Genomic DNA, 12,911 nt, shown 5'->3' on the forward strand with positions numbered 1-12,911 from the left:
AACTATTTCTTTAAAAAATAACTGATTGATAAACATTTTTACATTCTCTCAAAGGAGAATGAATTGTAATGGAGGTTTCGTTTAGTAATTTGTTTTTTTTTTGTTTTGAAACCACAATTTACAATTGCAAAGAGCGACTTTCCGCTTTGATTTTTTTTTTTCTTTATTTTAGTACCTACAATTTTTTTTTTCTACAAAATGAATCTGATCTCTTCTTGTTTGCTCTTGAGTACTCACAATTCATATATCTACGTATAAGCAGTAGCCTCGAGTCGAGGTAACCTTCACAGCATCAATTCGTTGAATTTTTATTGATTTTATTTTTTCTTTTGTCATGGAAACGCAATCGAAGTCATACCCGTCGAAAACGGCCTAAAACGAGATGAAAAATAATCCTTCAAGAAAAGCGGACTCAAATGATGTCATTACATTTGACCCATTTCCATTCACTCGTGTCATATTTCGGTTGCTGGGAAGCAACCAACCAATCGCAGTAGCCTGGCACTTCCAGAGACCATGTGCCTCAGTCAGATGGAATCAAGCATGGCAAACTGTTTGCATGTGTTTTACTGCTGCTGGTTGCTCTTCTCGTGAATCATCGAGCGCCCGAAGTTGGACTCCAGTTTGCCAGCAATAGTGTAACGATGTCTCAAATCTGCCAAATTAGTTATCATCAATGGATAATTACTTTTATCAACACCTAGGATAACACGTCTGCAAATCTTCGCTACATTAGACAACGTAGAGATAGTGAAATATGTAAAACTAGTAGATGCCTACATCAAAATAATGAGCTTGTATCGAAGAGGACGCGACAGTCTGGCGCCGCACGCTTTCACGGCCAACAACATCGAGGAGTGATTGGTTTTCTTGTTTTTCTGGCGCACGAAGACAACGACCGAAAGCCGAAAGGATGCCTACCGTCAGACTGGAAATTGCAATCACCAACAGTGCCGATGGGATTTTCTATCCGGGTCAGGAGCTCATCGGAGATGTCGTGGTGACGCTGGCCAAAAGTTGCACCGTTTCCAGTGAGTTGGTTAATAAGATATTTGTTTTTAAATTGTTAATGCTTCGGTTTATTTTTAGAATTAATCCTAACCATTTTTGGTGTCGGCAAAACGAAATGGTATGAACGGAGCGCTGGAAGAGGATCGATTGCCTACAGGGGGAAGGAGAGATATTTATATTCTGAGTTGGTACTTTTCCAACCTCAAGGTAATCCTAGCCTAAAACAAGGACCATATTTTCCAACACAACTTAAACAACTGTTTTCAGATAAACCGGCGGAAATTCCAGCCGGTTGCTACAGTCATGGATTTGCCTGTCTGTTGCCGGACTCGCTGCCGGCATCGTTCGAGGGAAAACGAGGTCACATTCGCTACTGGCTGAAGGCAACCTTCGAACGGCCCTGGCGCCAGTCCAAGGTGCTCTCGCAAAACTTTCAAATCGTACGGCAGTTGGATCTCAACGATGAAATGCTGCTTCCGGTGCGTTCAGATCTGACTAAAACATTTGGATACTGGTCATGCGTACCCAGTGGCACGTTGTACGCTTCCGTTGAACTGCCAACTTCCGGTTTCGTTCCCGGTCAGTACATTCCAGCGCTGATACAGGTCAACAATAAAGGCAAAAACAAACTGAGTCGGATAGTGACAATGTTAGTGCAAAAAATCACATACAATGCCCGGAAGCCAAAGGCCAGCCAGAAAGTCAAACGATTCATCGTTTGCAAAAATATAACGCCAGAAATCACCCTGCCCGAGGGAGGAGTCCTGGCGGCGGAGAACCTTCAGGTGCCTTGGGTTCTGCCGACCAGTAGTTACTCCCAGGTGGTTGAAATTGGTTACGAGTTGGTGGTGGAGTTTGAAATTGATACCTGCCTCTTCAATGCCAACCAGTTGATCCGAATTCCCGTGGTCATCGGAGTTATACCGACGCGTGACGCCTATCTTATGGAAAGTAATGCCATCCGGTTGTGGACACAGAAATCATAAACAAAGTAAAAATAAAAAAAAACATCACAAAACTATTTTTCGCTTTAATTATTTACCATGATTCAATATTCTAGTCTGGATAGTTAGTATTTTTCATCTAGTTACTGTTCAATAAAGAAAAATATTTATCGCCCATAATCAACTAGTGAAATAATTTATCGAAATAATAAAATTGTATAGAAATCAAACTTGATTTTTTCCCTTAACCAAGCTCGGGTACGTTTTCTAGAAGAATTAGTATGTTTGTTTACTCAAGAGTACGCATATGATGCTTTTATCTTAAAATTGCGCAGCACATTTTATGTATTTAGTAAAACTCAATTTAAAAGCGTCCAGCGTTCAGATTTCGCGAGGGATATGTAACAACTTTCAGCACCTGACTCGACACCTATTAATTGCTCCGGCCCATCGACTTCTCTGTGCTGCGGATCGACGACCTTTCAATAATGGATCCCAGTGGAAACTTGATGATTTCCAGCTTGAGGGCCTCAAGTTCTTCACACTGCCGATTGACAACGCTAGCATATGCATAGCATGTTTAATAATAGCTTTTTAAAAGCTTTGGTGACCAACATTGATGACCAACAATTATATGTCTTGATGACGTTTCTAGGGTAGGGCCAAATAGCCTGATTTTGGCTTTATTAGAGTCCAGGTGATGTTATAGAATGCGCTATAGCTTTTTATGAAGATTAATGCGATAGTCCAAACGATATTTTGCTGACCATAATAAAGCTAAAATTGTTACTTGGGATGTGTTAATTACCGTCAACTGGGACATCATGCAACACTTTTCAATTTCAATGGCAAAAACGCAATCCCCATAGATAATTTAACCGCTTGTATATCAAAAGTTTTAAGGTTGGTGAATAAGTAGAAACAAACTTTGTTTTTAATGCAAAATCAAATGAAAACGTTTAAAATTTCTAGTTTTTGATTTATTTGTGATGTCATAACGCATAAAGCACCAATAGTAGTGTTATTTGTTTTTTTTTTTTTCCAAATTCAATTTTACATTTTTTTTCTGTCAAAAATGATTTTTAATAAAAGGCTGAGGTTGCTGCATACATTTAGGGGTAAAAAATACCACAAAAATTCTACTACCTCAAATTTAAAAAAAAATGTTTTGGATGGATGAAATTTGTGAAAAGTTTTGTGGTATACAAATGTTGTACCAAACCCTGCATGATGCATAATGTTACAAAATAGCTTTCATTATTTGAAGTCTATCATAGAGCTTCCTAGTAATTTCTGATGCTTAAAAATCGCTTGACAACTTGTTCACTTTTTCGTCGAGCGTAGAATTTCGAGGGTGTTCTGAAAATTTGTCAGAACGTAGTAAGCAGTGACTCCTATGATTTGGAGCATAGTTATCACATATCCACCTATTGATAACCTAGTTACCTGGTTTGTTAGGAAAATAAAAACAAATACTTTCGTAAATTACGGGTATTCAACTAAATTGGTTCAGCTTTTTATTACTCTATTCAATTGGTCTTAGCTGAATAATTGAATCCCGGAAGATTTAGCAAGATGTTTGCACAAAGTCATGGGGCTGAGAAAAGATTCCTGTTAGCGGGGTAAGCGGTCGGAATTTCTCGCACATTAACAGCGGTTTTGACGATGGTTCGGCACAAACGCCCGCATCCGGAAATGTTTGACTTCTCGAACAAGTCAGTCTTCCGGCGCTGTATAAACTCGATAATCGCAAGAACAACCCAACTTGGGCGTTCAGCATGAACATGATAACGAGAAGGCACGTTGGATGCCGGTTGTGTAAGACTCGCCACTAGTCAGTCGGCAGGCGTCCCAGAGATTCCCTAAACAATCCCTAGGGTCGGCAAGCTTACTGAACAAAATGCAAAATGCAGAGAATTTCCGGAGCAAGAAACAACTCCACCTTCTAGCTTAACACATTAATTTATTGGTTAACAATCCAAGCTTGGTTTTATTTGCCCACCACTTCACAATATAAAATATGGTTGTATCTGACCTGTTGCTGCTACCACCTGGATCCAATCCTCGTTGCGGTTCAACCTCGGGTTCGAAGGGGTCGGAGCCTTGCACCGACGCGGCGATTTGCTGATGGCGTCCTCGGTAAGACGACTCTTGAGAGGCGTAGCGATCTCACGGTGAGTTGTGTACCTGGCCCCACCTGGGGTGCTGAACCAGGCACTGGGTTGTTGTAGAAGCGAACAGTCGCACGGTAGGTTGTAGCGTACCTGGCCCCACCTTGGGTGCTGAACCAGGCACGGAGTTGTTGTTGGCCTGATCCGAAGTTCGCCGGTGGGAATTCAACCCAAAACCAGCGACGGATGCGATGCGGCAAGTCAACGGCTGATTCAAATCCGAATGTCGGAAGATTTGAATCTCCAAGGCCGCCGAGGGGTTTATCGTTGTGTAGCGGCAGATATAACCTCCAACAGCGGCTTACAGGCGGGTGTACCGGCGGATTCAAATTCAATTGACGGCGACGAATCAGGGTTGGAATTATATCCAAAAATAGCGGGGTCCTAAATTTAGGATCCAAGGATTAATTATTAGGGTTTATTGGCGAGAGCAAAATGGCGGGTTGTACCTGATGTCCAAATATTTCGGCTTCTGGTATTGTAACACTTAATATTTGGTTCTGTGTTGATTCGCCAGAGTTTGAATCCAAAATGCCGATGGACGTTATTATCGGCAGGCTTTGAACTCCAGCCGGTCATTGCTCTCGCCTCGCGCCTTTTCTTGCCTCGTCTAATTTGGTTGTTTCGCCGTTTTGCCTCTTCGCTTCGCTCAGGTAGCTTACGGTCTCTGGTGGTGAGTAGTGGAACCGGTAGTGATGGCTGCGTACTTTTCGCCTTCTGGTTAATGGTCTCGCCTTCCAGAGGAATAGTTCAACCCCCAGAAATCCCACTGCATACGATAAACTACAATCTACACACAAAATCGCTGAGACCTCTTTCGAGAGACTAGCAACGCTTACACTCTCCCCCTGCTTGGGAAAAAAATATTTACAAGTAAATATTTTTTCCTACGAACCACTGCAAATCAGAAACAATTACACCAATAACACATAGCTCTGAACCAGCACTGCACTTGTTTTACTGCTCACGGACTGAAGTGACCGAGCTTTACGGTAGCTGATAAAAAAATTTTAAACACACGTACTAGATCCCGGATTACAGAGTTCAGAGGAAAACGTGTATAATTTCTAGGAGTGTGATTGGAGTATCGGGGTCATAAGTTATCATCATCGGTAAAACCGACTCCTCTCTGTTTCGGGACATATAGTCCTGTACTGACCATCAGCGTCGTTAGACTCCGGTCTCCAGCGATTAAATACCAAGCCACAAGGACTTGATAACTCCCACAACTCAATTCCGTTATACAGAATGCTTAGAAGTACATTACAAATTCCAAAAAAACAAAATTAAAACAATTACAAATTCTAAAAATTGATAAAAACTTAATTTAAAATAAATAACAATGAAAATATTAAAACTAATTTTTTTTTTATTAAACTAATTAAATGGAGCTAAAAATCAAATAAATATATCACAGTCATGAGAAGCATGAACATTGAACAGGACAACATTGTGTCGGAGTCGGAGTTGCGATTCAATTAAAACTACTGAGAAAACTTTTTCAGTGCAAGTGCTCGAATCATTAACTGTCAGTTGAATATGTCGGACTTGTCAAACGGATGTCAGTCGGAAGAGGAGAGAAAAAAGAAGAAGAAGTTACATCGAAACAAGGAAAGTGAAAGCGTGAGTACGGAAGGATAAAATTAAAATTCGGCAATTTCCAAGGTGCGCGCGATGGAAAACCACTATACATGGTTGGTTTTGGGAAGCTATTGGCCGATAGTTCCTGGGAAACATGAGGTCCGCTGGTTCTCCGGGGTAGATCCTTGGATTTGCTGTGAAATGAGGTAAGTATGAAAATTTATTTGCTGACCGAAATCTCGTGGTGTGACGTCATCGACCTAACCTTGACCTAGACACAATTCACTTCGTTCGTTGACCTTGTGACCTACATTTGAATTTTATTGACCACTAACAACACTAACAAGAACTGATTTAATTTTTCTTTGTTTACGTTTGGATCCTTAAGCTATTTTTTTTCTCTTATAACATACAATCACTAGAATAAAATAAATTAAATTTGACACTGATTACTAACCGAATTCACGATTATTTCACAAAATTTTCTTTTCTTTTTCAGGTTTACACACAACGAATATGCACGGATACGATGGAAGATGCACTTTAATTTGACGAAGAACATAAATTTGGAAAAAATATCCAATGGTGAGACGATCACTGAATCATTGCTCTTAGGACAAATGAAGAGGAAACACTAAATTGAGGATGCACTTTTTTAACGAAAAAGGAACGATAGGTGAGTGTTTTTATTTTATTTTTTTTAATTTGAACACTGTTTTCGTCTTTTCCTGAGAATTTTGCACTCGTTTATGGCACTTTTTTTCCAAAACACTGTGGGTGAGTTATGTGGGTTTTTTTTAAGAAATCTGAACGCATATTATTACTGCTAGCTCTGATCGGTATTTTTTTTAAATGTTTTTGGCTTTTATGCCTTTAAATCCGCTGCAGAGAAAACTCCTAGTGGTTTTCCCTGAATATCCGCGACGGAGTAAGAACTGGTTCCCTTTTTTCCTTGTATTACACAGGGCACATATTGGGGTCCTAATTTCGCGTTAAACTTCTGGCCCGCTGAGGACTGCCGGAAGCTACGCTTGAATACGCGTTGGCCTATTTGGAAAGTAGGCGAGTAGCGCTTATGGCGAAGATCGTACCGCCTTTTAGTTTCTTCGTGGGTTTTTCTAAGCTGTTCAAAAACAAGATCCCTTATTTTTTTACTGATTCCTTTTAGCTTATCGATTTTTTCTTCATCGGTTAGATCCTCGTTTGATTCTAGTCGATGATCTGAACCCTTGGCTACGATTTCGTGGCCGAAAACTATACAATGTGGACTGAATTTGGTAGAAGAATGGACGGTATTATTCAACACATACTCGATTTCAGAAATCTTGTTGTCCCATAAAGTTTGATCAGTTTTCACATATGATCTGATCATGGAATTTATCGTGCGATTTAATCTCTCAGCAGGATTAGCTTGACTCCTGTGTCGAGCGTTCGTCCAATGCTGAATTTCGTATTTTGTCACAAAATTTTGGAACTCTTTGGACAAGAACGTGCTGGCATTGTCTGATATTATGATTTGGGGAGCAGAGAACCGCCTGATCCAATGCTCTTCCAAAATTTTGCACAGATGGACATTCGATATTTTCCTGACCGGAACAAGAAGGGAATACTTGGAGAAAATGTCCATGACGACTAGCAAGTGACTGTTTCCCTGCTTGCTCCGTGGTAAAGATTGTATGTAATCCATACAAATAATTTGGAAGGGCTTTGTGGCGACTCTCTGTTTCCCCATTTCCGGATTGCTGGCCACTGTTGAATGTTTATTCAGCTTGCATGGAATGCATTTAGCAATGTGTCGACGAATGTCGCTGCACATGCGTGGCCAATAGTAGCGACGTTTAATTTTCTCGACGCATTTGTCGTATCCGATATGGAGATTCTTCTCATGCTCTTCTTCCATGATATGAGTTCGCATGGAGGCTGGAATACATTGCTTCCATTCAAAATGGTAATCCATGGTATCTGCTTTAGATGCAACAAATTTGTACAACTTGCCATCGACGATTTTGAAGTCTAAATATTTCTCGGGATCTGTTTTAACTTCCGCAAGCAGTTTTTTGTACCAGTTGTCCTCAGAATTAGATTCTAGCGACTCAATTGAACGTGATAGTGCGTCTGGGACAACATTATCTTTGCCCTTTCTGTGGCGGATCTCCATATCAAATTGCTGCAGCGTGATCGACCAGCGGCTCAACCGGGAGGATGATCGCCACTTCGAACGCATTATAAAAGTCAGGGCAGAAGAATCGGTCACCAAATTAAATTTGGTGCCCTCTATATAACCCCTGAACTTTTCAATGCTACGAAGTGCAGCCAGTCCTTCCTTTTCAGCCGCATGGTAGTTCAGCTCAGCTCCTTTCAGCTTCTCTGAATGGTAAGCTATCACTTTTTCTTCACCATCGTGCACCTGCGTGAGAATTCCAGCAATAGCATTGTCGCTTGCATCCGTTTGCACGGTAAATGGAAGTGCAAAGTTCGGATTGGCCATCACAGGTGCCGATATCAGGCATTCCTTGATAGCTCGAAAAGCCTCGTCTGCTGCCGTGGTCCATTGCACCCTCTTAGGCTTATTTCTCAATAAGTCGGTAAGAGGTGCTATGATATGGCTAAAGTTTTGGATAAACCGTCGATAATAATTAGTCATACCGAGGAATCGCCTTAATTGTCTGATGGATTTAGGGACCTGATATCCAACGATCGCTTGTACGCGATCGGGATTAGGCCGTAAACCATCTTGGGACAATATGTACCCAAGATACGGCAACTCTTGGCAGCAGAACTTCGATTTCTTGACATTAATGCACAAGTTTGCCTTGCGCAACCGCTTTGCCAAGTCCTCAAGCCTTCGAATGTGCTCCTCAAAGGTTTGAGTTGCCACAACAATGTCATCCAGATGTACAAATATTTCCGGTTCGAGTGCACCGTGGTCCAGTATTCTATCCATACACTTGCTCAAGGTTGCGGGTGAATTACAAAGACCCATCACACAACGAGTCCATTGGAATAGGCCTTTGCCTGGGATTGAGAAGGCCGTGTACCTCCGGGAATCCGGATGTAACGGAATCTGGAAAAACGCTTGAGACAAGTCTATGGTAGAAAGAAATTTGACCGGACCAAGGTGACTCAAAATCCGGTTTTGATGTGGCAGTGGGTATGCATCCCGCTTTGTTCGCTCGTTGAGCTTGCGGGCGTCGAGGCATATCCGGACTTCAGAAGTGTCCTTCTTCGCCACTGGCACTACCGGAAGTGCCCAATCGGAATTTGACGGTTCGACAATTCCATCCCTGAGCAAACCATCCAAGGCCTGATGAAGTTTGGCTTGGATAGTCGGACTCCAAGGGTATGGATTTTGTCTCACCGGTGGTGCATCCTTGAATTCGTCTTTGAATTCGATAATATGTTCTAGAATGTTTGTTTTCCCGAATTTTCCTGGTTCCGCATTTATAAACATTTTTTTAACTCTTTCCAGGCTGTTTTTCTGCTCATCGGTCAGTTCCTCCTCCAGCTCTGCAACTTCGTTTGCACCATCGTCCAACACGTCCATTGGCTGGTCACGGATCGACGGGGAAATTCCAAATGTACGCCAAAAATCGTACCCTAAGATACACCTTCGGTTGAGCTTTGGTGCGAAAAGCAGATTCAGGATTCTCGTAGTGCCGTTGAAAGATATTGGAAGATCTGCACACCCCAATACCTCCAGGTCTTCGCCGGAAGCAGTCTTCAAATTGACCGATGTCGGATCTAACTTCACGTTCAGGTATTTTATAATTTTCTCCGCCCCAATGCCCACTACAGTTCGGGCAGCTCCACTGTCCAGAAGCCCAATCAATTCGATCCCCATCAATTGGATTTTCGTAAAAGGCCTGGCGTCGTTACTGAGTTTAACGAGCAATGTAGCAATCTCGTCAACATTCGTTTGACTGACCACCCTAGAATAACCCAATTGTTGGAGATGAATTGTTGGATCTGGAAGTGAGACCTGAGGCTTTAACGAACTTTCGTGACTACTCCGCCTCACTGAGTAGTCCGATTCAAGTTTTTTACTTCGCAGTACGGGCATTCCGAAGTAGCAAATCCTGGAAAAGCGCAGCTCCAACAGAAAACATTACGTGGTTTCCTGCAATCTTGAAAATTATGTCCTTCTTCGTGACAATTGTAGCAAAGACCCTTTTTAATTGGAATATACGCTTGAACAATTTTCTGAATTGCGCTGGTTCCACTCGGACCCGGTTTTTGGGTTCCCCCGGAAGTAAATCTCGGATTATCGTGCTTTGAATGACGTTCTATTTTGTCATCTTTCCTAAACTGTTGATTCGTGATTGCTCTTTTTTCAAAATTCGTATTTTTGTTCGGAAAATATTGTTTATTTCTGTAATTCTCATTTTTGTTTCGTTGATTATTATTTCTGTAATTATATTCGTTCGCATATCTATTTCTTTGATCGTCTATTTCCTCGATTTGCGCATTCGATCTCCCCGCAAATCGGGATTCCTTTTTCGCATATATTTGCCAGTTTATTGCATCGAATCTCTTACCGAATATTTTCATTCTAGGAACGGAGTCAACGTTGGCGGCGAGCATCGCTGTTTTGCAGTCTTCCCTCGTATTCCGGAACAGGACTTCAAATTTACGGTCTTCGTCCCACTGCCTGGACATCCCTCGGAAGATGCGGACCATATCAAGGTAATAGTCTTGAAATTTTTCATGGTAACCCTGTCTTCGCGCGTTAGCAAGCCTCTCATACTGAAAGTCCATATCGACTGGCAGGAACTCGTTTTTTAGTTCGGTAACAAGATTCTCCCACGTGCGTAGTTCATTGGACCCGTTTATTTCCATGAACCAAGCCCTAGCTTTTCTAGTAAACAGATGGTGGGCAGATGCAAATAACTCTGCTTCCGAAAATCCCTCTGACCTAGCATTGAACTCAACTTCTTTGAGAAATTCATTTACTTTCCTCCCGTTGTCCATGCCATCGTAGCGTATGGACCATTTGTGAATCGGCAAACGATCTTTTTTTACGATCACCTCCTGGTCAACAAGACTTGGCAATGAAGAACCCTTTTGCTTCAGCCAATCTGCAAAATTATTCGGTTTAATACCCATTCGTTTCTCCCCGGTTTCCGATCTTACAGAGCTGCTATTTTGTTTAATATTGTCGATAATTGATTTTCTATCTTTTTCGCGTGCGTTTTCGAGAGCAGAAATACGTTCTAATAATCGACTTACGGTCGTTTTCAGTTGCTCATTTTCACCCACAAGCTTAATAATTGCTTCATCTTTCGCGTCTAAGATTCCTGCAATATTTTCGCGATCTTCATCACTATGACCACTCACATTAGCTTCAGAATGAATTTCGTTTTCGTTGATTAATTCCTGTTCTTCTTCTTCGTTGACAGCATCATCAACTTCTTCAATCGGAGCTTGCATACTCTCATTAATCAAACTTAATTCAACTTCTCTGACTTCTTGAATCGGGGAAACGATCGAAAAGAACATACTGAGAAGGTTGATGCATTCATTAGCAATGATTGCAATGCTATTGAGTTCATCTTCCTCCTTAGTATGCTGTTTAAGACGTTCTACTCTGAAGAAAATGTGCAATAATTTGGTTTTAAATATTTGATTGGGAATTTTCTTAGCTTTGGATCCTTTTAGCGCGTTTCTAGTTTCTTGCAAACTTAATCCACATGTATTAATTTCATCTGACACTTTTTCACACACATTTTTATAATCACCATTTCTATTTTCTTTTTCACTTTTCAACAGTTCACGTAATCTACGCTCCTGTTTAGTACGGGACTGACTGGACATAACAACATCTCGGACACGCAATTCATGGTCAAGTTCTACCTCGGACAAATGAGCTGGGTTCATTGAGAAGTATTGTGCTCTCAGTTTCTCTTCCATCATGAATGGTAATGTAAGTTGAAATTAATTAATTAAAATGACAAAAATCCAAAGAACAGAAAAAGAACACAAGAAATGAAGAGAACAGAAATGAATAGTACGTATGAATAGCCTAAGTTGACGAGTATGTGAAATAAACTATTATCTTTCTGGTCTTTTTATTTCGTTCCGAAACACACAGCACTGATAAAAGACGCTCCAAAATCTCAAATTAATTTAAAATTTTAAACATTTAACGCAACTTCGGTTTACTTAAAAACAATCTTGTTTTCCTTATTCCTCTGACACCAGAACCCCTCTTTATGAATTAAAATTATTTTAAAAGCAGTGTAAATCGAACCAATTTGTCCAATTACTGTGCAATAAAACAAAAGCAAGCTCGGATGTTTTCCCAGAGAATTCTGCAACGGATACTGGTGAATCGCCTATGTATTTGCAAAGTAAGGCAGTTTTAGTTGGGCGCCAAAGTGTAAGACTCGCCACTAGTCAGTCGGCAGGCGTCCCAGAGATTCCCTAAACAATCCCTAGGGTCGGCAAGCTTACTGAACAAAATGCAAAATGCAGAGAATTTCCGGAGCAAGAAACAACTCCACCTTCTAGCTTAACACATTAATTTATTGGTTAACAATCCAAGCTTGGTTTTATTTGCCCACCACTTCACAATATAAAATATGGTTGTATCTGACCTGTTGCTGCTACCACCTGGATCCAATCCTCGTTGCGGTTCAACCTCGGGTTCGAAGGGGTCGGAGCCTTGCACCGACGCGGCGATTTGCTGATGGCGTCCTCGGTAAGACGACTCTTGAGAGGCGTAGCGATCTCACGGTGAGTTGTAGCGTACCTGGCCCCACCTTGGGTGCTGAACCAGGCACGGAGTTGTTGTTGGCCTGATCCGAAGTTCGCCGGTGGGAATTCAACCCAAAACCAGCGACGGATGCGATGCGGCAAGTCAACGGCTGATTCAAATCCGAATGTCGGAAGATTTGAATCTCCAAGGCCGCCGAGGGGTTTATCGTTGTGTAGCGGCAGATATAACCTCCAACAGCGGCTTACAGGCGGGTGTACCGGCGGATTCAAATTCAATTGACGGCGACGAATCAGGGTTGGAATTATATCCAAAAATAGCGGGGTCCTAAATTTAGGATCCAAGGATTAATTATTAGGGTTTATTGGCGAGAGCAAAATGGCGGGTTGTACCTGATGTCCAAATATTTCGGCTTCTGGTATTGTAACACTTAATATTTGGTTCTGTGTTGATTCGCCAGAGTTTGAATCCAAAATGCCGATGGACGTTATT

The 12,911-nt window shown here is 41.5% G+C and overlaps 1 protein-coding gene across 2 annotated transcripts; it reads left to right on the forward strand.

Annotated features, from left to right (window-relative positions):
• Positions 1–247: 247 nt before the first annotated feature.
• LOC129757662 (arrestin domain-containing protein 2-like) lies at positions 248–2,125 on the forward strand. 2 transcript variants are annotated; one of them, XM_055754946.1, is made up of 5 exons: positions 248–277; positions 353–638; positions 705–1,031; positions 1,090–1,218; positions 1,279–2,125. In XM_055754946.1, the coding sequence occupies exons 3-5, from the start codon at positions 914–916 to the stop codon at positions 1,995–1,997; spliced, it is 966 nt and encodes a 321-aa protein (XP_055610921.1). In that variant the 5' UTR covers positions 248–277; positions 353–638; positions 705–913; the 3' UTR covers positions 1,998–2,125. The 2 variants fall into 2 exon arrangements, with proteins under 2 accessions (XP_055610921.1, XP_055610920.1); XM_055754945.1 differs by having other exon boundaries at positions 353–1,031.
• The last annotated feature ends 10,786 nt before the right edge of the window (positions 2,126–12,911 follow it).

Source organism: Uranotaenia lowii, chromosome 3 (genome assembly GCF_029784155.1).
Source record: "Uranotaenia lowii strain MFRU-FL chromosome 3, ASM2978415v1, whole genome shotgun sequence".
In the NCBI taxonomy this organism is placed as follows: Eukaryota; Metazoa; Arthropoda; class Insecta; order Diptera; family Culicidae; genus Uranotaenia; species Uranotaenia lowii.